This window comes from Hyla sarda, chromosome 6, assembly GCF_029499605.1.
Source record: "Hyla sarda isolate aHylSar1 chromosome 6, aHylSar1.hap1, whole genome shotgun sequence".
Lineage (NCBI taxonomy): Eukaryota > Metazoa > Chordata > Amphibia > Anura > Hylidae > Hyla > Hyla sarda.
This window is the reverse complement of record NC_079194.1, coordinates 218,226,277-218,252,997: the sequence shown is the minus strand read 5'-3', so window position 1 is coordinate 218,252,997 and position 26,721 is coordinate 218,226,277. Positions and strand designations below refer to the sequence as shown.

The following is a 26,721-nucleotide window of genomic DNA, read 5'->3' as shown; positions in this document are numbered from 1 at the left end:
GTGAATGGGCTTCTAGAAAAGGGTCATCTGATGGAATTGTACAAATCACATGGTTACTATTGGCAAATGTCTATGTATTTTTAATGTCCCACTTTTATTTATTTAATGTATTTTTTCTTTCTCCTGCAGACTCTACTCACAGCAATATCAATGAGTGCCATTGCTACTAATGGTGTTGTACCAGGTAACCTTTTTGTGAAATAATCCAAAAAGCAATCTGTCACATGTTTTCACCAAACTGAACTAATCACAGGGCCTGATTTGGGGGGGGGGGGGGGGGGTTACAGTTCTACCTCTGAGTTCCTGAATTTCTGCTGTTGAGACATAGAAATCATGTCTTATATGTAAAATATGTGCAGGTACCCAGTGCCTAGCCTCTTAAAGGGGTACTCCAGTGGAGAACAAACTTTTTCAAATCAACTGTTGCCGGAAAGTTAAACAGATTTGTAAATTAAGATTGGGAGCACTCCCTTCTTATCTTAGTTCATTACCTGTGTAAATGACACCAGAGAGCCAGAAATATTGCTGTGGCTATGTTTACATCAGCATTGGGCAAATCCCTTGTGAAATGTCTGTTATTGTCGGACGTCAATGGTCCTTTACATTTAAAAAGATTTTGTTAAAATTAAGATAATGGACCGTTAACATCTCTTGTTATCCATTAAAGGGGTTCTCTGTTGCTTACACATCTTATCCCCTATCCAAAGGATAGGGGATAAGGTGCCTGATCGTGGGAGTCCCGCAGCAGGTGACGCCCGTGATCATGCACGCGGCACCTGTCGGGGAAATATTAAGTTGTCACATTGCCTTCATATTGTGCGATATTGCGTAGATTCATGTGTTGTCAACTGACCACCATAGCTGCAGATGTGTTTTTTTTTTGTTGATGGCACATGGAGGTGTGTCATATCTTCTGTAGTCTGAATCACCTTGTAACCTAATGCTGACTGTATGTATGGGCGTGGCTCTGTACTGTATGTATGGGCGTGGCTCTGTACTGTATGTATGGGCGTGGCTCTGTACTGTATGTATGGGCGTGGCTCTGTACTGTATGTATGGGTGTGGCTCTGTACTGTATGTATGGGTGTGGCTCTGTACTGTATGTATGGGTGTGGCTCTGTACTGTATGTATGGGCGTGGCTCTGTACTGTATGTATGGGTGTGGCTCTGTACTATGGGAGTGGCTATTGAAAACCCTCCTTTTGTTGTCTACATAAATAAACTGAACACTGACCTCCTCCAGGGATTTCTTGCTATGCTGGAGGAGAAATCAGTTGCTGGACCACTGACTCTGTCTGTCTGTGTTTTTTCAACTATTGCGAATTCGCTATCCTGGCAGACACCGCTGGATAAGTCTGGATATTCTACAACACACCCCGTTTGTAATCAGTCCCCGGAGCGTGTTCGCTCCGGGTCTGATTAAGGGCGACCACCGGGCCGGCGGCGTTTGACGTCACGCCTCCGCCCCCGTGTGACGTCACGCTCCGCCCCTCAATGCAAGCCTACGGGAGGGAGCGTGATAGCTAATCAGACCCGGAGCGAACACGCTCCGGGGTCTGATTACAAGCGGGGTGCCGCGTGCATGATCACGGGCGTCCCCAGCTGTGGGCCTCCCGCGATCAGGCATCTTATCCCCTATCCTTTGGATAGGGCATAAGATGTGTAAGCACCGGAGAACCCCTTTAAAACATCCGGTTATTATTGTTAATGTCAGTTGTTAACAATTTCCATTCTCTTCTGTTTTTTGAGCATTCAGTAGCAATAATGGATGTAAAAAATAACACCATAGACTTCAATGTTAAATTACTAATCTACCTGAGCATATCAGTTATTTATAAGAAAAATACTGCATTCCCAGTATTTTCCTCTGTTAGAAATAACAGCAATTAAGTATAATGGATGAAAACTGAGTCCAGTGGAGATTAAAAAGCCCATAGAAATGAATGGGATATGTTACCTTTTTTTTATTGTAATTTCTCTAATTCTGTAACGAAAATGGAAAAACACTTATGTGAACACATCCGGAAAGAGGATCAAATACGTATTTTAAAATGCGAATCAATCCATAATTTTTTTGAAATCTGATATTCTGTCTTTTTCTTTTAAAATAAACCTATTTTTTTGATGCCAGAAAGTTAAATAGATATATAAATTACTTCTATTAAAAAAAAAATAATAATCTTAATCCTTCCAGTAGTTATAAACTGCTGAATGCTTCAGAGGAAGCTCTCTGCTGACACATCTGCCCATGTCAGGCACTGTCTTTAGGAGAGGTTTGCTTTGGGGATTTTCTCCAGCTCTGGACTGTACCTGACATGGACAGAGGTGTCAGCAGAGCGCACTGTGGTCAGACTGAAAAGAGAAACTCAACTTCCTCATGAGCATACAGCAGCTGATAAGTACTAGAAGGATTAACATTGTTTAATAGAAGTCCTTTACAAATTTGTTTAACTTTCTGGAGCCAGTTGACAAAAAAAAAAAAACAGAGTACCCCTTTTAAAATTATAGACTCATCATTTCCTAGACTGATCATTTCCTTGTCCGTTGGCCAATGTACAAAAACAGCAGGGGATAGAATACTCATTCCCTTCACTGTGACATGGAATTAACTGCCATGGTGGAATATTGGAACATACTGAATTTTTTGTACCGTATTCTCTTTAGCGTTCAACTGACAGCTATTGAAAGTGTATGGCCAGCTTTTTAGTATTACCGTATTTTTCGCCGTATAAGACGCACTTTTTCTTCCCAAAACTGGGGGGGAAAAGTTGGTGCGTCTTATACGGCGAATGCACCCCTATCGCGGCGGTCCCTGCGGCCATCAACGGCCGGGACCCGCGGCTAAAACAGGACATCATCGATCGCGGTGATGCCCTGTATTAACCCTTCAGACGCGGCGATCAAAGCTGACCGCTGCGTCTGAAGGGAAAGTGACACTAACCCGGCTGTTCAGTCGGGCTGTGAGGGACCGCCGCGATTTCACTGCGGCGGTCCCGAACAGCCCGACTGAATAGCCGGGTTAGTGCTTACAGAACACCGGGAGGGACCTTACCTGCCTCTTTGGTGTCATCTCCGTTCAGGGATCCCCTGTATGGCCGGCGCTCTCCTTCCTCGTCATCACGTCGTCGCGTACGTGCGTCGGCGTGCGTAACGACGTGATGACGGCGACGGAGAGCGAGGATACCCGGTCGGCAGCAGAGACGTTCAGCAGCAGGCCGGCAGCAGAGCGACGGGGACACGGCGACAGCGATGGAACGAAATCCAGGGCAGCTGTGACGGGTCCGGAGCGGCGGGGACACGTGAGTATTACCTCCTATGCAGTGGGCTTCAATCTGCGGACCTCCAGATGTTGCAAAACTACAACTCTCAGCATGCCCGGACAGCCAACGGCTGTCCGGGCATGCTAGGAGTTGTAGTTTTGCAGACCACTATTGGGTTCAAAATCTTTAAGTTTTTTAGATTTTGCACCTAAAAATAGGGTGCGTCTTATACGCCGGTGCGTCCTATAGGGCAAAAAATACGGATATGAGGTCTATTGATTTTAACCTTTTTAAAGGACCTGTCTAGGTATACACTCTCACCTTTCTAACTTTATTTTTATTTTTTTAAATGTACAGCTGGTGGCTCATATTTTATGATCTCGAGATCCCTTGGACCAGAGTTTGGTGGAGCTGTAGGCCTCTGCTTTTATTTAGGTACCACATTTGCTGCAGCAATGTACATTCTTGGTGCAATTGAGATTCTTTTGGTAAGAAAAATTAATAATATTGTTTTATTTTATTTTTTTATTGAGTTACGGGTGCTTCTCTGTAAAACCACTACCTCATACAGCGTCCAATGTTTGCACAATTTTATTAATACCCCCATTTATTAGTAATAACAGCATGTTCTTGTCTGCATACGGCAGCCATATTACCCCAGTTTAGCAGGTGTGATATGGCTGATTTGATAGCAGAGAAAGAGTCACGGTTAAATATGAAATTATTGCTGTAATGAACACACAAGGTTTCATGAGCTCAGACTTCATTTTTAGGGTAGGGTCACACGTGCTGTATTTTGCTGCTTATTTGCTTCTGCATATTTTCCTACCCCATTGAAGACAATGGGTAGCAAAATAGGCAGCTGATTTTGCTACCGTTTGACTTCAATGGGTAGAAAAATATGCAGCAAAATACCGCACGTATGACCCTACGATTGTTGTGGATACATAAGTTAATTCTGTGGACAGTTACAATTACAGTAATACCAAATTTAAATATTTTTGTTTTGCTATTTTTGCAATTTAAAACACTATTTTGCTCTTTCGCTCAGGGAAAACATTTTTTTTTTTTTCTTTCTTTTTTTTTCTGAACACTTTTTAGGTTGTTGTCCTCCTTGTGACTAAACTCAATCAAATATATATGTGTATAAACTCTCTGATCCCATGCTATACTATATACCTTCATTGTTTGATAAAGCAGTTTTTTGTGACTTATCAGCTGCTGTAGTACAGTCACTTCTCTCATGCACTCGTATCGCTGTGTTACTCTTGCAGACAGACCGTCTAGGTACAAGCAAAACATTACACACCATCCTTCATACACAAAGCATCCTGTCTGTGTTTTTTAATTGTTTAGCTTTGTAGATTAGTGATTTCTTGTTTGTCTATAGAAAGTTATGTGTAGTTTACTGAAGGGGTCTCTGAGACCTCGCTTTCAGGTCAAATAAACTGTCCCTGTAATGGTCTCATGTAACACTGAATATTGCCCACTTCCTTTATTGTGACTTGGGTTAAGTTGTATTTAAGTCTTTGTTTATACAAAATATTGCCTTTGAGAACATTCACCTTTACCTCTGTTTACATGCATGTAGATGTCTCTTATTTTGATAACAAAATTGCTTAACTACTTCAGAACCAAGCTTGTTTTGACCCAAGGTCAAACCCAGGTCCATTTTTCTTGTGCTGGTTGTGACTAGAGATGAGCGAATTTACAGTAAATTCGATTCGTCACGAACTTCTCGGCTCGGCAGTTGATGACTTATCCTGCATAAATTAGTTCAGCTTTCAGGTGCTCCGGTGGGCTGGAAAAGGTGGATACATTCCTAGGAAAGAGTCTCCTAGGACTGTATCCACCTTTTTCAGCCCACCGGAGCACCGGAAAGCTGAACTAATTTATGCTGGAAAAGTCATCAACTGCCGAGCCGAGAAGTTTGTGACGAATCGAATTTACTGTAAATTCGCTCATCTCTAGTTGTGACCTAAAATAAAAATTATAGAAAAAAAATGTTGTTTTGTTTTTGCAAATGAATGCTGATGATCTATGTTAATGTCACGCCCCCTCCCATAGACTTGCATTGAGGGAGCGGCGCCATGAAGTCATGATCCTCTTTTGGATAGGGGATAAGATGTCTAGGGGCGGAGTACCCCTTTAAATCCCATTAAGCTCTCACTCCCTTGCAGAATTTTACAGAAAACGTTATTTGAAACTATGGCACCATCAGGGCTTTCCTGATTTGTGTATAGAGAGACCTATCAGTCAGGGTGAGCTGGGTGGGGAGACTGCCCTGAAGACATTTTACCCAAGGAGTTTATCTATAACAAAGGGACATCCTCCATGTGTAGAAGACAGAAGTTTTCTATACCATCATACAAGAATAATCTCTAGAGCAATGAGACTGCGGAACTCTCTGCCAGAGGAAGCTGTTATGGTGAACTCCATACAAGAGGCCAAGTGGCCTGGATACATTTCTGGGGTATATTATTATTGACAAATAACAAGAAAGAGAAAAACGGAGTCACTTATAAAACATATATCATTTTATTAATTCCGTAGAGTGTAAATACATAAAAATTGTATATATATTAGTTAAAAATATTTTATTTTTCAAGGAGGAATAAGGCTAAAAGGTGGTGTCACCGGCTCTGCAATGAAGGCTGGGTATAGTGTATATATTACTGGATCCACCACAATGAGATAGAAAAGATACGATAATCTTGCACACAAATTTGCAAAAACAGGATGTTTAGCAGCATGTAGAAAACATGTATATAAATCTCACAGTGAGAGCAAAAAATATATATGGCATGCAAAATAAAGTGCAGTGTGCATGCGAAGGTTGCGTACCGAAACGTACGTTGGAGTGGTGCTGTCCCGGTCTCTGCTGATTGCTGTTATACTCTGGTATATCGCCATACTGTTTTGTATCCCTGCAATGTTATGTTTGTTTACATGCACACTGCACTTTATTTTGCATGCCATATATATTTTTTGCTCTCACTGTGAGATTTATATACATGTTTTCTACATGCTGCTAAACATCCTGTTTTTGCAAATTTGTGTGCAAGATTATCGTATCTTTTCTATCTCATTGTGGTGGATCCAGTAATATATACACTATACCCAGCCTTCATTGCAGAGCCGGTGACACCACCTTTTAGCCTTATTCCTCCTTGAAAAATAAAATATTTTTAACTAATATATATACAATTTTTATGTATTTACACTCTACGGAATTAATAAAATGATATATGTTTTATAAGTGACTCCGTTTTTCTCTTTCTTGTTATTTGCTAATTCTGTTTGGAGTTCACATACCTATAGCCAACACCAGTACCTGGATTAATCGATAGTGCTTGGTCACTTACATACTGCTTAGTAACAATAATAATTTTTCACTTCCAGGTCTTAGTTGTCCGTTTGGGTATTATTATATTATTATTGAGCAAAGTTACTAGATTATGGAAAAGCATTGTTGGTCCTGGGAGTGCCACATTTAGGGTTGAGAAATAAACAGGGGTGTGATGAGGGAAACAGTTTTTTAGTTCATGGTGGTTTGTAAGTTTTTGCTTTGTCTTGGGTCCATGTTTGTACCTTGTACCACTTTTTTAAGTGTTTTTTAAGGCAGTTTTTTATTTTTATTTGACAAACACTGTGGACAGATGTTGTTCTAATACATATAAAACAAAATATTGAAAAGTCTACATATGCAGCATTATGGTGTTTTGGGGGGTTATTAATATTGATACACCAGCGCTAAATCTGAGGAATTGCGTATATCCACTGTAGCCTGAAATCCCGTTTACCACCTATATGTGGGTACTATAAATAAAAATAAACATTAGCGCATATGAATATTACACAAAATAATTAAGAAATGGGTATATGGGTACAAAAGTTCTTGCTAATAAATACAGTAAGTGCACACATAAGGACCCATGCACCTTGCTATGAAATACAGCATTGCCACCAATCACACATATGCATACAATGAATGGACAATGGTACCAGTCTATGGTCTCTGTATAGACTGCAAGGTTTACCATCCACGGTAGGTGGGTCAGTGTGCCGTCTCCCGCCCAAATATACATGCTCTGATCAGGAACCACTGCAAATACTGACAATACCAATGGATTACCTTAAACAATCTCTTCATATGCAGGCCTTGTGTGTAAAGGTGCCTCATGAAAAACTCAACGATATAATCCAACTGCACAGAAGAACCCCCCCCCCCCCCCCCCCCCGGCTGGCAGCGTCTCAAGCCAGTACATAGGTACTCTTGGAATTACATTTTTTGTCATTTTTCTCTATTGGAGTTCAAAATGGCAGAAAAATAGGCTGTAAAATTAGTTAGAAAATAAATAGTACCATCAAAAATGCTTAAAATGCCTGAAATAAATGTCATTATTTACAAGTGTTTTTAAAGCTAAAACAAAAAAGTATGTGTGAAGGAATGCTAAATGGTTTGTTAAACTCTACAACATGCTTATTAGGTGGTGGATTATCATAAGTTTATCATCAATTCAAGCTTGAAATGTATTCTCTGCATTTGACATGTTTGTCCCTTTTAGGTATACATTGTTCCTTCAGCTGCCATATTTCATTCTACTAACTCCCATGACGACTCAAGTTCTAAGCTGAACAATATGCGAGTATATGGGACAATCTTCCTTACACTGATGGCATTTGTTGTATTTGTCGGAGTGAAATATGTGAACAAATTTGCCTCCCTATTTCTTGCTTGTGTCATCCTCTCCATATTGTCCATCTATGCAGGAAGCATAAAGTCTATTTTTGACCCACCGTTGTTTCCGTAAGTAAATAATTGTTCAATGACACAACTTTCATATATATATTACAATTATTCATAATACAGCCAAGATAATAATGAAGCAAACTGATCAAATGTGGTCTGCATTATTTGAACAGAAGTGTCTAAAAAATCAAAAAACAGAACAGTGGAGTGAAACAGTAAGAAAGTTGTACTTGAATTTAAGGGGTAGTACAGGGAACTGAACTTTTTAGACACTTATCCCCTAGCCACAGGATAGGGGATAGGTGTCTGATCATGGGGGGGACCAAACGCTGCTCCTTCTCGGCACACTCTGCCCCCCACCTTCCTGGACGAATGCCGGTGACTGCTCACTCAGCCGATCAGACCACAGCGATCTCCAGCCAGTAATTTGCTCAGCGGGCAGTTTCTTTGTTTGTCTAGGAAGGTGGGGGCCGGAGTGTACCAAGGATGAGTATGTAGCCAGGGTCTTGTACAGGAGATCAGTGGTTGTCGCTCCACGATCAAACACTTATACCCTGTTCTGTGGATAGGGGATAAGTGTGTGATCAGTGTGTAAAAGCTTACCATTTGTCATAAATGTTGTTATTTTTACTTAGCCTTTGAGTTGGTTATTCAAGTTTCTAGAATGGATATCCTATCCCTTTAGGATATTAGATTCATGGGGAAAACTTGGCAGCTCAACTAAACAGCTGTTTGAATGACACTGCATTGCTACCATTCAGTGATCAGTTACTATATAAAAACTACTTGCCTGATATTGTGTATTCCGCTGTAGCAAATACAAATTACACAAAAAGAAGTTTGCATTAGCACTCTATATTTCATCACAAAAGTAAAAAATTTTTTATTTTTATTATTATTATTATTTTTTTATCAAAACCTGTCCCCATCCACCACGCGGAGGTGGCCTCATTTTGTTATCAAATATAGAGTGCTTGTCGTCTTCCCATAGTACATCTTCATGTAAGTTCTTCAGCAGGTACTGTAAAAGACACACACTGCAGATGCGCCGACTGCAGTCACAAGAATGAGCTCTCTGCTGCGGCTGCTGCGGTAGCTCTGTGTTTCCATTTGTTGTGGCGGATTTCCATCTGTAGTGGCGGATTTCCATCTGTAGTGGCGGATTTCCATCTGTAGACACAGTGCCTGCTCGTAGCAGCAGATGAGCAGCGGGAAATCCGCCACCACAAACGGACAGACAGAGCTACCAAGCCACAGCAGGGAGCGCACTCTTGTGACCTCTGTCGGCGCGTCCGCAGTGTGACCCTACCCTTAAAGGGGTACTCCGGCCCTAATACATCTTATCCAGTATCCGAAGGATAGGGGGTAAGATGTATGATCGCTGGGGACCCCACAATCTGTCATTGCGCACCCACCTTTGTGAGCTCTCCGCAGCTCTGGAGGCTCAGTGTGTGTAGCGTGACGTCATGACTCCACCCCTGTGTGACATCACGCTCCGCCCCCCTCAATGCAAGTCTATGGGAGGGGCTGTCACATAACACGGGGGCGGAGTCGTGATGTCACAATACTCCGACCCCATAGTCGTCATGCTACACACTCGGAACCTCCAGCGCTGCAGAGAGATGCGCAATGACAGATTGCAGGGGTCCCGAGCAGCGGGACTCCTGCAATCATACATATTATCCCCTATCCAAAGGATAAGATGTATTAGGGCCGGAGTACCCCTTTTAAAGTAAAATGGGTGGCAAGTCTTCAAATGGAGCAGAAGCAGCCGAACTTGACTGCTTTTTTATTAAAATTGTTTACCATGGTTGTGCATGAGGACAGTCAGTCAGGTCATCAGAAAAGGATCTAGAATTCAAATCAAAGTTTTATGTTAAACATATTTTTTTTTTAATATTTTTTTTTTTGTATTCCCCCCCCCTTCATATTTACCACCTAATTGTATTTAAAGACAAAAACAAACAATTTTTTTTTTTTTTTTTTGCTAAGCCTAAATAATAGGCTGACTCCTTATGTTAGGTGATACATTCCCTGTGATTATATTTTGTGAATGTTTATAAGGTTAACATGTTTTTATTCTTAAAAGGTCCCTTGTTGAGTTCGCAGGGAGGCTAATTTTATGTGTTTCTCATTTCTTTTTATTCATTATTTTTTCTTGTATTTATTACTTTTGCATAGTACAAATTCTCGATGGTTCTCATTTTAGGATATGTGTGCTGGGCAATCGAACCCTTAATAGGGCCCAGTTTGATTTATGTGCCAAGACCATAAATATAGATAATGTGACCGTGGCAACAAAGTTGTATGAAATGTTTTGTGGGACTTCAAATTTTTCAAGTGGCTCGTGTGATGAATATTTTCTACATAACAATGTCAGTGAAATCTCTGGTATTCCTGGAGCAGCCAGTGGCATTTTGTCAGGTGAGTATGAATAATACAATTTAAGTTTAATACTTTTTACCTAGTCTTTTAACATATTTTGAATACGGTATTAGGGATCTGGAGGCAATATACATGTTTCAGCATCTTTTGTATTTTAAATTTAAATATAAAATGGTAATAAGTATTTTAATTGAAATCAGGGGTGAATCTCTGCTGCCAGAGACAAACTTAAAGGGGTTATCCATCATAAGGGGATTTTTAGTACGTACCTGCCAGACAATAAGGGACATGCCTAGGAAGGATCTGTGCTTGTCTTGAAGCTAAATGGTTGTGAGATTACCATAATGCTGAGGCTATCTTTTTGTGAACTGGCTATTTCTATTTTGAATCATGGGATTTGTAGTTTGAGGGAACAAACTCCTTGTTTGTAAGTATAAGGTCACTTTTCTCCCTCACACACTTCAGTAACTTACCTATTGAAACACACCTTTGATCCGTTTAATGCAATAGACCAGTGTTTTCTGACCAGGTTGCCTCCAGCTATTGCAAACCTACAATTCTTGCAGAACGATCTCAGTCCTACCCAGCGGTCGCTCCACCCATTGAAGCAAAGACAGGCTCCCTCTGAACTGTATTCAACTGACCTGGATAGCATGCAGCGAGCTGTACAACTGCACAAGAAAATTTAGATTAATTACTCGCAACCACCACGTTCGGGTCTTCTTGGAACTTTGTGATTCTGAAAATAACATATGAATTAAAAGCAAAGTTCCAAGAAGACCCGAACGTGGTGGTTGTGAGTAATTAATCTAAATTTTCTTGTGCAGTTGTACATGCTCGCCGCATGCTATCCAGGTCAGTTGAATACAGTTTGCAAATATACAAAAAATGTGGGAGCTCAACGTAAAAAAGAGGGAAAACCTATATTGAGGATACTGCGTTGCACATACCTATGTGCCAAAAAAGAGTACTAATAGTATAAAAAGGAGGCAGTCCTGCTAAGCTAGGTAAGAGTAAAAGATATATGGTCAAAAATGAGAAAGAAGAGAAAACGTGTCTAAAATAGCATAAAATGACATTTATTTAGAAAATGATGTGAGGTCTGCGGCAGGGCCCTTGTCGCAGACTGGTCACTAGATAAAATGTTTACAATGGTATAAAATACTAAAAATATAAACAGTGATATTGCACTTCAACAATTGGACAATGAGACAATGAAAGTGGGGCAATGGGACAGTGCAAACAGTATCTGTTTAGTTATACTGTAAAGTCATATTATAGGAGCCGGGATTAATTCAGATGAAAGTGCATGGCAGAAAGTTAATAATCCAGTAGGGTAATTTTCAGTAGCTCTGGAGCCTCCCAGATTGGGGCCCACTATAAACTTTTTTAGGTGCAGAGATACAGGCGATGTCCCCTCTACCCCGGCTGCACGGGGACAATCGCTATACAGTTTAGGCACTTTGTGCCTCTTACCGGCTACAGTGTGCACGGTCAGATGTGTGCGGCTGTACTTTCGATCCGGATGCACGTCCCTCTGTCCCGGCGGCACGGGAGAAATGTAGGAGGGGCGATAGGATCTGGTGCTGTCGGTCGGAGATGATGGCTGGGAAGCAGCGTGTGGCAGTGCTGTGAAGCCTAGCGATCGTAGCAGCGCATGGCAGCGCTCGAGGTATCCTCTCTACACCAAGGGCACTGTGAGCAGGTGAGAGGGTAGGTGAGGACCGGCAATGCGGTAACGATTGTCTCAGATGATGTGCAGGGTTGTCTTAAAGGAGTAGTCCAGTGGTGACTCAGTGGTGAACAACTTATCCCCTATCCTAAGGACACAAATCCCAGAGGAATTGCAAGACCACAATGAAACACAAGTACAGACACTATATTATGAACTACACTAACATAACAGCCCCTGTAGCATAATCAAATAAAAATAAATCCCAGAATACCCCTTTAAGAAAGACTATATATCTCAATGTTTTCACATAGGATAGTATTTGAATCATAAGTCACTTTTACTTATGTTTATTGTTTTAAGACTACTGACTGATCAAAGATAAACAGGGCATTAACAACGAAACTGGTTCTATACACTTTCTTCATGGGCAGAACTCCAAGGTTTTTGACAAAACTCTGCATGAGACAAAAACATTTCAGAAGTAAAAACCACTGAAGCGCGAGAGAGGATGAAAGGAGATACAATCAGACACATTTTGTACCTGTTTTTTTTTTTTTATAGGACAGTATATAAGGATCTTAAACCGAGGTCCCCCTCTATTATGTCACAACTAGGGTAAATTGGACAACCCCTTTAACCTTGTCATAGGCTCAGTCCCTACACACTTGATGGCATAGTGGTACCTTTAAGACAAAATGGCTAACAATCTACATCTTAAGGTGCTTAACACATTAGTTTGCTGTCCCTACCATGCTCAGGTGAAAATGCATGAGTTTTCAATTGGAAAAAGAGAACCACAACCAGACTAATCTGCCAATTGGTTATCTCTCAGGGGAACTAGAGGATCAAGGGGGAGACTTATCAAAAACTATGCAAAGGAAAAGTTGACCAGTTGCCTATAGGAACCAATCAGTTCTCTTTTATTTTTCAGAGGCCTTTTTTAAAAATTAAAGAAGTGATCTGATTGGTTGCTATGCCCAACTGGTCAACTTTTCCTCTGCTTTGATAAATCTCTCCAGGAGGCTTTTAGATATGGTTTAAAAAATTAAATTAAATAAAAAAACAGCCTTGCAGCCTCAACACAGAGGCAGATGTGGCATTACTTACAACCAGATTTAAAGTGTGAGCATTGCAAGGAATGAAGAAGGCCCATGGGTTCATTTGTTGCACACATACCTGTGCCCTATTAATTCTTCTTTTCATGGAGTCATTGTTCTAACATTTATCGAAAGCCTTATACGAGCACTTTTGTCATGCCAGCTCCTGCTAAAGCAACTATTTCCGTGAACCCCAAAAAGAAGTGTTGTATTTTTGCCGGAGCTGATTTGTAACCGTAGATTTCCTTGGTTGTAAATAAACATACCCTCAATGTCCTTTACTCCATAGAACTGTTATCAGGACTATAGCCCAGCATTACAGAATAGTATTTAGCTGCAAATATTGTACAAGATTTTTTATCTCAATTTGTGCAATACTTCCAAAGTCGTTTATTTAAAAGGTTTTATGTTCCTTAAGAACTGAATCTAACTCCTATTGCCTCCACAAATTTGAGGATGTTGCCCTTTTATTCTTTTGTAAAGTTTTTTTTTTTTTTTTTTTTTAAGATTTCCCACACAATGCAATGTTTTTAACTGCCATTGTTCTTATTACAACAATTGAACTTAAGACATTTTGCCAATGCTGGGTTTTGGATGCTGTGTGTCCTCAATTGTCAGCTGTAACCTTAGTCTAGTTTCCAGGTGCTTCCATTTGAGGAACGCTCTCGCATGATATTCTGTCTCGCAGAATTTTCCAGTCACGTGTCCCAGTAGAGCAAAACACAGATAAGACAAAAGCAGTATACAGAGTTGTTGGTTGCTGAGTGCATTAGCCCATTGCCCTTCTGATAATTCGATGTTAAGCCATTCTCTAGTATATTGTTTTTGGCCAAATCTATTGTTTCTCTCCTTTGGAAATCTAAATGAAAAAATGTTCTGTGCACCATTCAATACAAGGAATTCCTGCTTTATATTCGGCCATAAACCAGGACCTTGTAGTGTACGGCTGAATCTAAAGCTAGGGTCAAACTGTGTTTATTAGCCCTCTCTCTCACTTCATTATCTCTTCTATATTCTTCAACTTCCACATCCATTTCTGATTGTTGCTGCAGGAACTGTTTTTCCTGTAACTTGAAGATCTATTTCTGGTAAAGATGCAGTTACAAGTAATTCACCATCTGCACGTGTGTTGTTCAGGTGCACATGAGGGCTGGGAAGATAAGGCAGGTCTTCATTTACTGCCTGACTGCTAGAAGAAATACTTGTGGCCGCGGTTATTCCCTCCCTCTGGCCTACTTATTCCCTCCCTCTGGCCTTTCTGTTTTTGAAAGAGCAGACACATGAAGAATGCCACCCCTGAAGAGAAAATTGTAAAAATTTTGATATATTCTAGGTTGCTTATACACAGAGCTTAAAGGAGAAGTCTCATGTATAAAAACTTGTACGTTTTTAGATTTCGGGGGTCCGAGCGCTGGGGGCCCCCCGTGATCTCCTGTATGGAGCCACTGTTCTGTAGCACAGGAGTGTGTCACGACCCCTGCCCGAAGCTGAGGCCGCCACGCCCCCTCCATATAGTTCTATAGGAGAGCCATTCGGCAACCTTTGGCTCTCCGATAGAACTTAATGGAGGGGGAGTGGTGGCCTCCGCTTCTGGCAGGGTTCGTGACGCACTCCTTTGCTACAGCACAGGGGTTCCGTACAGGAGATCGCGAGGATCCCAAGTGCTCGGACCCCACCCCCTGCAATCTAAAACTTTTCCCTATCCTTGGGATAGGGGATACGTTTTTATACATGAGACTTATCCTTTAATGTAGAAATATGTAAAGCTTCAAAGGAGTTGTTATGGAATAACCATTTATCAACAGTCTACAGGCTCGATGATGATGATTTGATTTCTAGTGGTATGCTACTGCTCAGACCCCCACCGGTTACAAAAAAGGGTCTGTCCTATGCTACCACACCCTCAGCATATAGAAACAGATGGCTGATAACTTTCCAGAATAACAGGATAATAGGATAATAGATGACGATCTGGGGGGGGGGGGGGGGGGGGGGGGGGGGGAACAGTTTGTTACATATTCTTACTGTTTTGTCATCCTACAAGCATTTACTACTTTTATCTAATTTGTTCCGCACAAAACACTCCTAACACTCCTAGCCACTGTTATCACAGCATTTAAAGTGTTAGTTTGATCGGGTGTTCAGACCCCTACTGATGGCTAGATCGAGCTGGGAGAAGTCCCTAGCTGAGCTCTTCTCTCCCCAGCGCGCTGCCATCCCTGTTTCATTACAAGGAGAGGTATGGACAGGACAAGGTACTGCTGTTTTTATTTTTTATTTATTTATTTTAACCAACCCACATGCAGCAGGGTTTCATATTGTGGAATTTCACAGATTAAGTTTTGTTGCAGATTTTCCCTGTTGAGTTTAATGAGAAAGTGAAAACTGATTTTATCTATCTAGCTATGAATCAAACCTTTTAGGCTGGTTTCACACATGATATTCTAGTCAGTATTTTGGTCTGTACTTAATCTAACCAGGAGTGAAACAGACACTAAGTAAAAATAGAATGGAGCAATTTGCTTTTTTTCCTGTGTTTTTGACCCACTCCTGGTTTTGGCTATCATTACTGACAAAAATATTATGTATGAACCCAGTCCTAATCTGCAGAAGAAGGAAAGCAGGTAGAAATGTATGTTAGCCAGAAAAATACAAACAACAAAGTGATGGCAAAAGATCCTATGGAAAAAAAATCTCTTTATGTACCCGCTTATCTACTGAAACCCCAGATTGAGAGAAACATGTAGGACTGCATTCTAGTTTTTGTTTCATTTATTTTCTTGTTTACATAGATGATTGATTTTTACTATTCCTTCCTTTTTTTTAATTTAAACTCCAACAGAAAACTTGTGGAGCACATACCTAGAAAAAGGAGAAATCCTTGAAAAATCGAACATCCATTCTTCAGAAGTCCTGGGCGCCAAAAGTAAACTTAACCTGTATATCTTGGCTGACATCACAACTTCATTTACAGTTCTTGTTGGCATCTTTTTTCCATCCGTGACTGGTAAGACCTTTTGATGTCTACCACATTATTTAAAAAATATATTTAGAAAATTTGAATTGGTTTATTATCCACTTTTTAATGTCTTTAGGAAAAATCTGCAACATTTGTGAGGATTTCAAATCTGTGGCATGAAAATTTGTGTCAAAGTATTTCTGCAATGATTTAGTGTGGATTTTTTGTGTGCAAATTAAATATTTTAAATTACATCCACTTGGCTGCTCGTATACATACTGGGGGTTTTTCCACATGGAAATTCTGTGACACGTGTTCTGGTTTTAAGGAACTTTCATATAGGTAGGATTTGTGTGCGGAAAATCCACAGCATTGTGCTGTACAGCAACGTATATAAGACTTCAGGAGATCTTTAATGTGTTGCTTAAAAACTATGCACAGAATCTGTGTGAAAATCGATGTTTTAGTATGTTAATTTGTTGTTTGTGTTGTCGATCAGTTGCAGATTTTTTGCATTGCCTTTTGATAAAGAAGGAAAATTTTCAAAAGTCGGCAGTAACTTTTTATTATTGTGGATTTTGCTGCAGTTCTACAGCATTTCCACAGGAAACTGCAGATTTTTTTTTTTTTTTTTTTTTAGCTCTGGAATACCTTTTTTGAGTTTTATTTACTGTCCACAGGGGGGATACGTGTATGGTTACGGGGTGTCTGACCTTTTGGAACACCTCCGCTACGCGCTTCCAGGTGATCGCAAGAACAGGGACCTGACTAAATGTTGTAGCGGGTGCACATGCCCCATTCATTTTCTATAAAGCTACTGGAGGTAGACAAATGTTGTACTTGGCTATTTCTGGCAGCGCCATAGAGACTGAATGCTGAATCATTTTTTTTATACTGTAGAGGGGGATACAATTTTATCACTGATATTTCCCATTTTGAGTATGTTCATACCTACGGATTTTGCTGCAGATTTTCTGCAGCAAAAAATATGCAGGTAGAACCCACCCTTTGGGGGCATTTACACACACTGGATTCTCTGGATTTGAAGTTGTAGAATCCGCAGTTGTGGATCCACAACTTTGTATTTTAGATTGGTATGTCAATAAAGTGATTGCCTTGTAAAATCCACAACTGCATGTTCAAATCTGCAGCAGATCCGGTGTGTGTATGCTGTGAATACACCAATAAAGGGGAACTTTGGTACATACGTTCTTATCCCCTATACGACTGCTGGGACCCCCGCGATCTCCTGTCCGACACCCTGGCTCTCCTATGCGTGCACAAATTACTGTCGTCCACCGCACAAAGTGGTGGCCAACACTCCCCCTCCATGTACCTGTTGATAGGGGATAAGAGCATATGTACCAGAATTCCCCTTTAAAGGGTTATTCCGGAGGGAAAAAAATGTTTTCATATCAACTGGTGGCAGAACTTATCCAGATAAGTAATTACATCTTTTTAAAAATGTTAAACCTTCCAATACTCCATGCTGCTGCATGCTCCAGAGGAAGTTGTGTAGTTCTTTCCAGTCTGACCACATTGCTCTCTGTTGCCACCTCTGTCAGAGTCAGGAACTGTCCATAGCAGGAGCAAATCCCCATAGCAAACCTCTCCTGCTCTGGATAGTTCCTGACAGGGACAGAGGTGGCAGCAGAGAGCACTGTGGTCAGACTGGAAAGAACTACACAACTTCCTCGAGAGCTTACAGCAGCTGATAAGAACTGGAAGGATTAAGACCTGCCTCTTATCGAACTATCAAGACCATACTACTTGTACCAAATTTTGTATTCTACCATATATTATACAGAAGACCACTTTTCAGATCTATTTTGATCTGTCCCTGCAAGGTTACTTGTGTGTTTGTGTGTGTGTATAAAATATATATTATTATTATAATAATATAATTTTTGTTCTTATACAGGTATAATGGCTGGAAGCAACCGATCTGGTGACCTTAAAGATGCTCAGAAGTCAATTCCTGTTGGCACCATTCTAGCTATAATCACTACTTCTTTGATCTGTATCCTGCTTAGAATTTGCAGAGCCACCATGAAGATTGCAGTGTAGGAAAAAGCATTGGGTACCTAAAAGTAAAGCCATAATTATAACTTATTGGGGTTATTAAATTTTAGAAAACCCATAGTCGGAGACCCTGTAATGGAATTTTGAGTTCAGAGGAAGGAGTTCTCTCTCTTACACAGACAATCCACTGATTTGAAGACCTCTGTGTAGTGGTGCATTGAAATTGAACACTTTTTTTGTTTGCTAGGCTACCAAACATTATAGTTAATCTCAACTAGAAATTGTCCACAGGGACCCCTTTAAAGGAATTTACCATATTTCCATTTGCATCTGCATGTGTGGCGCATAATAATTATCCTATTCTACCTATGGTTTAGTAGTCTGTTCAAAATGTATAATTATACCACATCAATTGCAATGTAAGCAAATCCAAATATATCAGTAGGACTTTGTTAGTGAAACATCACACTGTTACTAGAAGTACCAATCATGCGATGGAGTCACGGCCGGGGTGGGATGGGGAGAGCATACTTGCTAGCTCTCCTAGTGACAGTCTTGGGACATCACCACTTTAAAACAGCAATGCCCACAGGCAGCAGCCCGTCCAGAGGGAAGGACTCATCAGCCATCATCACTGGCCAGTGCTTTCTAGCAGTGGCTGCTGGGAGTTGATGTGAGGAGTTACCAGCAGCCACTGCTAGAAAGCACTGGCCAGTGATGATGGCTGACGAGTCCCTCCCTCTGGATGGGCTGCTGCCTGTGGGAACTATTACATTGTGAGGCAATATTGATGGGAAGCTTGTATAAATGTAAGGATAATGCTGGAGAAAGGAAACTAAAATGTTGTGTCTGTCAGATTCTGTGGCTACAAGCCTCAAGCTTTCCTTTTGAAATGCCCATCTGAAGGGTAAATGCCAGGACAAACTTTCCACTAAAATAGCTGAGGGGCCTAATTTTATGTAAACTGTCATAATTAAGGTAATCTCGTTGTGGAAATTGTGCATTTTCACTATAGTGTAGAAACCACCATTAGTAGGTGGTATTACTATATTCATGGGCTAGTAGGCCCTAATTCTTCATTGGCCATAGTGTTTAATAAAAGGCCTCAAAATGTAATCCTTTTTTTTGCATAAACAAAGTGCTGCACGCACTTGTCCAGTTCGGACCTGAAATGCGTTGGATGTACTATCTTGTTTTATGCTATTTATCTTGGAATAACATTTTATCTCTGGAGAAGCGCCATCACTGGGATAATTTGCCTATCACCGTCCTCCATATATATTTTGCATAAACCAGGGTTGGTCATTAGTAGATGTGTGGTTCTGGGGGATAAATTGTTAGGCATTCTACCATCAAGTTGATCAATGCAAAAGAAAAGAAGACCCTAAAGTCTTGTTTCTGATCCCTGACATGTTGAACTGTTTGCTTTCCATATTATTTTTGTGTTCTTATATGAAGTGCTTTAGACATGTACCGAGAAATATTGTGTCAAAAAATTACAATGTACAAATCACCAGAAAAATTGTTGCATACTGATAAAGTATTGGAAAAATTGTGATATACAGATTAAATACTAAAAAGATTGTGATGTAGTGAAAAATTGTGTAGTAGAGATCAGCTGCAGGGGAGCATGTGCACTGCTGCTCCATTTAAAATTTGTGAAACTGAAATCTATTTACCCTTAACATAGAAATTCTAAGATTTCAGCACTGTGATTCTTTTTGGAGCATGTGTCGAGGGAGTGGTTCTGAGAGACAAGTAAGTAATTTTTTCACTAATTTACCTTGGGTTATGTTTTAAACATTTATGATAATTTTTATATGCTTTCTTTCAAAGTGGATTTTGCACAGTATGGGGACAGTAATACTCATGTTTGCCAAAATGGTAGATTTATTGTGCCATTATCTAATAGGAGTGATAATAGGATTCACCTGTTTCATTGTTATGAGTCCAGTTTATACTTGAGGAGAGTCATCACAGTGACTGCTAGACTGCTGCTTATGGGGATACGTGATACCCAGCTGTCACTCACAACTGAGTTGGGGGGGAGCACTCTTGTCATGTGTGCTTAGTCTTTTTTAGTCTTCTGCACTTAATTTGGCTGAAATGTGGAGCAATTTATTACTGGCACGTTTTTAGATTGTTTACACATGATTTTTGCTTTGTTTGCACCATAATGCTACAAAAAAAAAGCATGACCTTTTGTAAAATGTAAAAGTGGATGGGGCTTAAATGGGTACTCAGGTGGAAAACAAATATTTTAAAATGAACTGGTGCGAAAAAGTTAAACAGATTTGTAAATTACTTCTATTTAAAAATCTTAACCCTTCCTGTACTTATCAGCTGCTGTATACTACAGTGGAGGTTCTTTTTGAATTTCTTTTCTGTCTGACCACAGTGCTCTCTGCTGACACCTACTGTATGTCCATGTAAGGAATGTCCAAATCCCCATAGAAAACTTCTCCTGCTCTGCACAGTTCCTGACATGGACAGAGGTGTCAGCGGAGAGCACTGTGGTCAGACAGAAAAGAACAATAAAACTTCCTCTGTAGTATACGTAAGCTGGTAAGCACTGGAAGGATTAAGATTTTTAAATAGAAGTAATTTACAAATCTGTTTAACTTTCTGGCACCAGTTGATAAGAAAAAAAGTTTTCAACCGGAGTAACCCTTTAAGGGGGTACTCCGCCCCTAGGCATCTTCTCCCCTATCCAAAGGAGAGGGGATAAGATGTCTGATCGCAGGGGTCCCGCCGCTGGTAACCCTCGCAATCTCTACTGCAGCACCCTGTCATCTGCTGCACGGAGTGAACTTCCGTGCCTGATGACGGGCGATACAGGGCTCAAAGTATCGTGATGTCATGGCCCCGTCCCACGTGATGTCACTGCCCGCCCCCTCCCATAGACTTTCATTGACATCAGTTTGTGAATATCTCCCCCTGTGTATTCATTGATCACTCCTGTTGGCCTAATACCATAGTGACCTGAATTTATCAATGCTGTTTAAGGTTGTTCTTACACAGTGCAGTTTTTGATGCAGTTTTGAATGCAAACCCAGCTGCGAATCATAGTAAATTGGATAATGTAACAAACAGAACAGATTCTACTGCTACCGTTTTTTTTGTTTAGTAAACTTTAGGGTAAATTGTGTTTTGTCAATTATTGTAGCATGTATTAAATCAGCTGTTCTATGTAATAAATCCCACATGCATTTTTTTTGCTGCTATTTGGATGTGGTTTTTAAAAATGTTGTGAAAAACTGCACTGTAAAAGAGCACCCTAATAGACAATATAAACCTGAACTAGATAGTCCAAGTGTCAGATTCATCTCAGAGGCTCAAGCTGTTTAAGAAACTGATGGCACATCTTTGAGGTTGGCTTAAATATCTGTGCCTAAATGTTGTTGCATTTTGGGTCAGTATGTTGCACATCAGGGGACAACCCTTAAGTAAAACCACATCCTATTTTAAGTTAGTGTCTAAAGCACATCATTTTTATAGTTGAAAATGTGACAAGATGCTCATATTTTGGCACAGTTTATGCCAAAGTCAAAGAAAATGCACAGTAGTAAATCTGCCCTAGTGTTTTTGTGCTGTTTTGGCTAATAAGAAAGGAGAATTGTCCCCATATTAGGCTGTCCCTAAAGGGTAGTCCAGGGTACTGAACTTTTTAGACACTTAACCTCTATCCACAGATGGGAGATAATTGTCTAATCGCGGAGGTCTCAACTGCTGAGATCTCCTGTACAGGACCCCGGCTTCTTGCACATCCTCGGCACACTTCGGCCCCACCTTTCTGGATGAATGCAATTGACTGCCTGCTCAACTAATCACCGGCTAAGGCGGAAAACCGCTGTGACCAGTGATTGGCTGAGTGGACTGTCACTTGTATTTGTCCAGAAAGATGGGTGCCAAACTGCTCCAAAGTCGAGCAAGTAGATGGGGCCGTACAGAAGACCGTGGAGGGGGGCCCCCCCAGAGGTCAGACCCTCCCAATCAGCCATTCCCACCTCCACCCCACAAGCATAGGAGAGAAGTGTCTAAAATGTTTAGTTCCCTAGACTACCTGTTTAAGTGAGATGGCAAAGTCTGATGACCAAATTCCAAGGCAACGTCGGCCCTTTGACATACCCTGCAAACAGCTTTATGGATCATGGCTGCCATGTCCTGTTAGCACATTATGCTAGAATGCAGAATTTAACTTATTTAGACCCATTTCACACTACCGTTATGCCCTGTCAATTACGTCCTTCAACCTGGAGACAAACGGCAGTGTGAATGTAGCCTTAGCTGAATGTTTAGTCTTTTCACAAATATTAGTTTAGCTATTTATTAATTCATTCTTTCATTCATTCCTAGGTATGGTGATGCAGTGAACCAGAACCTAGTAGTAGGGACCCTGTCATGGCCTTCCCCGTGGGTTATAGTTATAGGATCATTCTTTTCTACTTGTGGAGCTGGATTACAAAGTCTGACTGGTGCACCCCGGTTACTACAAGCAATTGCCAAGGACAATTTAATTCCATTCCTGAGAGTGAGTTGGCAAGCTGTACATATCTATCTATCTATCCATCTATATATCTATCTATCTATATATCTATACACAGCAAACTGTAGGAATAGCTTTCTTTTAAGTTATTTGTGTTTTGACAGTAGGGTCACATGTGCCGAATTTTGCTGCATATTTGCTGCTTAGTATTTTCCTACCCAAGTCAATAGGTAGCAAAATATGCAGCTGACTTTGAATTACCCACAGGAATCTTTAAAAAACTGACTTGTGGTGGGTTCACTTGGTGTGTCTGTCAACACAGTCCTAGTAAAAATATTTTATTGTGTACAGCAAAAATATTAATAAACTGTTTTAAAATTAAGACATTTTATTAACCCTTTGTTTTAAAAGCATATAACCCTTCCAACAATAAATCAAAACACAGGAAAATGTAGACAATAAGATCATATTCAGCTGTGTAAAATATGCAAAATAGAATCAAATGAGAGCGGTTTTCCATGGATCAGTCACCTAGATTATTTTTTTTAAACTGATCATAACAAGATACTTTTCTCATATTGTTTATATTTTCTGATTATGTTTTTAATTTTTTGTACTTGATTGTGGGGGCAGCCAAATTACCTTAAAGGGGTATTCCAGGCCAAAACTTTTTTTTATAGATCAACTGGCTCCAGAAAGTTAAACAGATTTGTAAATTACTTCTATTAAAAAATCTTAATCCTTCCAATAGTTATTAGCTTCTGAAGTTGAGTTGTTGTTTTCTGTCTAACTGCTCTCTGATGACTCACATCCCGGGAGCTGTGCAGTTCCTATGGGGATATTCTCCCATCATGTACAGCTCCCAGGACGTGACATAATCATTGAGCAGTTAGACAGAAAACTTCAGAAGCTAATAACTATTGGAAGGAATAAGATTTTTTAATAGAGATAATTTACAAATCTGTTTAACTTTCCCGAGCCAGTTGATATATAAAAAAAGGTTTTCCCTGGAATACCCCTTTAACTTTGTACACAGCATAGAGAGATGCTGTACAGCAAAAAGACTGTAGACTGTAGGTGACCCATTGGTATCTATGGGATAGTTTTCTAGACATGAACTGTGACCTGTGCAATACATTTATCATGTTTTACAGCTTGAATAATTGCAGCGTTATTATCCTGTATGATGTAGGGTTGGCATATAAAGGGTGTAATTAACTTTTGACAGGTATTCGGACATAGCAAAGTAAATGGTGAACCCACATGGGCGCTTCTTCTGACTGCCTTTATTGCTGAACTGGGAATTCTTATTGCCTCCCTGGACATGGTAGCACCAATATTGTCAATGTAAGAATGTATGTAAATGTGTTTTTAAGTATAATATTTTAAAAATATTTTTGTATACAAAGATAGCTTTGTTGAATTAAATTGGCATTGTGTTTTTTTTATATAGAAAGGTAAATACACAATCTAAATTACATTATTAATGCACATGGACATCATAGAGTGGAGTCTCCCTCTTTTGGACACCCCTACTAGCCATAGTGGAATTCCACTAGAACAACTCTTACTCTCTACACTACTTTGCATGGCTGCTTTTTTGTGTGTGTAAGAGGCATTTCACTTTACATTTTATATATTATTAGAGTAGTACCTTTTTGTAAAGAGTTTATAATAGTATCAATTTAAACTAAAGTATAAAAATAAAAAAATACACTGGCATATACATACACTTTGGATCCCATATGCTAGGACAACCTCATCACTGTCCTGTATTACATGATGGTAATCATGGGGCTGTGTGTTTTGTTTGTCTTTTTATATTAAAGATCCAGTTAACTGTGTCTTTTAGATGTGAAATTGGTGTATGGTTTATTTTATGAATACTATAAGACTTTGTTAGCAACTTTAAATACCTTTTAAAGGGGTTATCCAACAAGCTAAATAAAAAATAAATAAAAAACAACTCAGATCAGCATAGGACATAAACCATGCATCTATTCTACTGTGACCTTTGTATCTTCTGTACATGGCTCTAATAAACCTTTTCGCCCTCCCACTTGTTCACTTCCCTGCACACTGTCTATAAACTACAGTTCCCAGCATTCTTTGCTGCCGCTCTGTGCTCACTTCCTCATAACTCCCAGTCACCTGACCAGCCCCAACACTCACAATGTTACTAAGCAACAATTCCCATCCTGCTTTCAATGATTCACAGAATGGGGGGTCTCAATCTGTTGCAAAACTACAACTCCCAGCATTCCCAAAAAGTCAAAGTCCATCTGTGCATGTGTGGAGTTGAAGTTTTGAAATTTTTAAACAGCTGAAGGCACAGTTTTTGGGAAACACTGCTACATACAATATATGTGTGTGTGTATATATATATATATATATATATATATATATATATATATATATATATATATATATATATCTATATTAGAGAGAGATCTCCCCAATAAAGCTCTACTGAAACATTATGTAGGTTGTGTATATACATTACATTATATAGGTTGTGTATATACATTACATATAGACACATATATATTTGAATAAATATACATATACACACGTATGTATTTTAGATATCTTTTATATATAGAAAAATATTTTTATATAATATTTATAATCAGTGTTTTCTAAACAGGGTGCCTTCAGCTGTTGCAAAACTAAAACTCCCAGCATGCCTAGGCAACCAGAGACTGTGCGGATATCCTGGGAGTTTTAGTTTTGCAACATCTGGAAGGCCACAGTTTGTAAACCACTGTGCAATGGTCTACAAACTATGCCCCTGCAGATGTTGCACACCTACAACTCCCAGCATGCCAAGACAGTCCAAGCATGTTTGGAGTTGTAGTTCTGCAACATTTGGCCCTTCATATGTTGCCGAATTACGACTCCCAACATGCCTGTACAGTGTGGACATGCTGGGAGTTGTAGTATTGCAACATCTGGAGGGCAAAAGTTTGGTGACTACTATACAGTGGTTTCAAAACCGTGCACTTCCATCTGTTGCATAAATAAAACTCTCAGCATACACTTCAGCTGTCAGTGCATGCTGGGAAGTTTAGTTTTGCAACATCTGGAGGGCAACAGTTTGGAGACCACTGTGCAGTGGTCTACAAAATGCACTCCTCCAGGTGTTGCAAAACTACAATTCCCAGCATGCCCAGACAGTCCAGGCATGCTGGGAGTTGTAGTTTGGAAACATCTGGCCCTTCACATGTTGCCGAACTACAACTCCCAGGATGTCTGGACATGCTCTGAATTGCAGTTTTGCAAGATCTGAAGGAGCATAGTTTGGAGACCACTAGTGTGTGGTTTCCAAAATGAGCCCTTCAGCTGTTGCATAACTACAACTCTTAGCATGCCCTTCAGCTGGCAGTGCATGCTGGGAGTAGTTAAAAAAAATAAAAAAATATAAATATATATATATGTGTGTAGGCGGCAGTTCCCCCCCACGTTTAGGTAGGCGGCAGTTCCCCCCCACGTTTAGGTAGGCGGCAGTTACCCCCCCCCCCCCCCCCCATGTTTAGGTAGGCGGCAGTTCCCCAACGGGTTAAATGGGCAGAGACTGGTGCTGATGAATGTGCCGCCGGCAAGCTGAGAACTGGGGTGGGGGATGCTGAGGGTCATGGTGTCACCCAATCAGGCTGGTGTCACCTGGTGTAGCCTGCACCCCGGTCGCTACTATATATATATATATATATATATATATATATATCTATCTAATCTATCTATCTATCTATCTATCTATTCTCCAATAGGAAGCAAACAGCGGCACTCCAGCAGTTTCAAGAAGAAGAAGAAATTCCTTTATTCACCCATATGGTGCTACGTTTCGACCCACTCAATGGAGTCTTTATCAAGCTTGATAAAGACTCCATTGAGTGGGTCGAAACGTATCACCATATGGGTGAATAAAGGAATTTCTTCTTCTTCTTGAAACTGCTGGAGTGCCGCTGTTTGCTTCCTATTGGATTTTCTGTTGTTCATATACCTGTGGTCGAGGTTGGAGCTGACTGAGCACCTGCATTGATACCTTTTAATAGGCTTGAAGCCTTGTCACGGTGCTCCTTCATCA

General features: G+C 40.2%; 1 protein-coding gene across 2 annotated transcripts in view; it reads left to right on the top strand.

Moving 5' to 3' along the window:
* The window catches only part of SLC12A4 (solute carrier family 12 member 4), a 71,456-nt gene that overhangs the window by 28,108 nt on the left and 16,627 nt on the right, over positions 1-26,721 (top strand). For both annotated transcript variants that reach the window (XM_056526445.1, XM_056526446.1), the window contains exons 5-13: positions 130-184; positions 3,618-3,748; positions 7,829-8,070; positions 10,223-10,437; positions 16,013-16,177; positions 18,051-18,149; positions 19,852-19,909; positions 22,508-22,682; positions 23,866-23,984. In XM_056526445.1, coding sequence (XP_056382420.1) covers positions 130-184; positions 3,618-3,748; positions 7,829-8,070; positions 10,223-10,437; positions 16,013-16,177; positions 18,051-18,149; positions 19,852-19,909; positions 22,508-22,682; positions 23,866-23,984 — 1,259 coding nt within the window. The remainder of the gene's footprint in view (positions 1-129; positions 185-3,617; positions 3,749-7,828; positions 8,071-10,222; positions 10,438-16,012; positions 16,178-18,050; positions 18,150-19,851; positions 19,910-22,507; positions 22,683-23,865; positions 23,985-26,721) is intronic.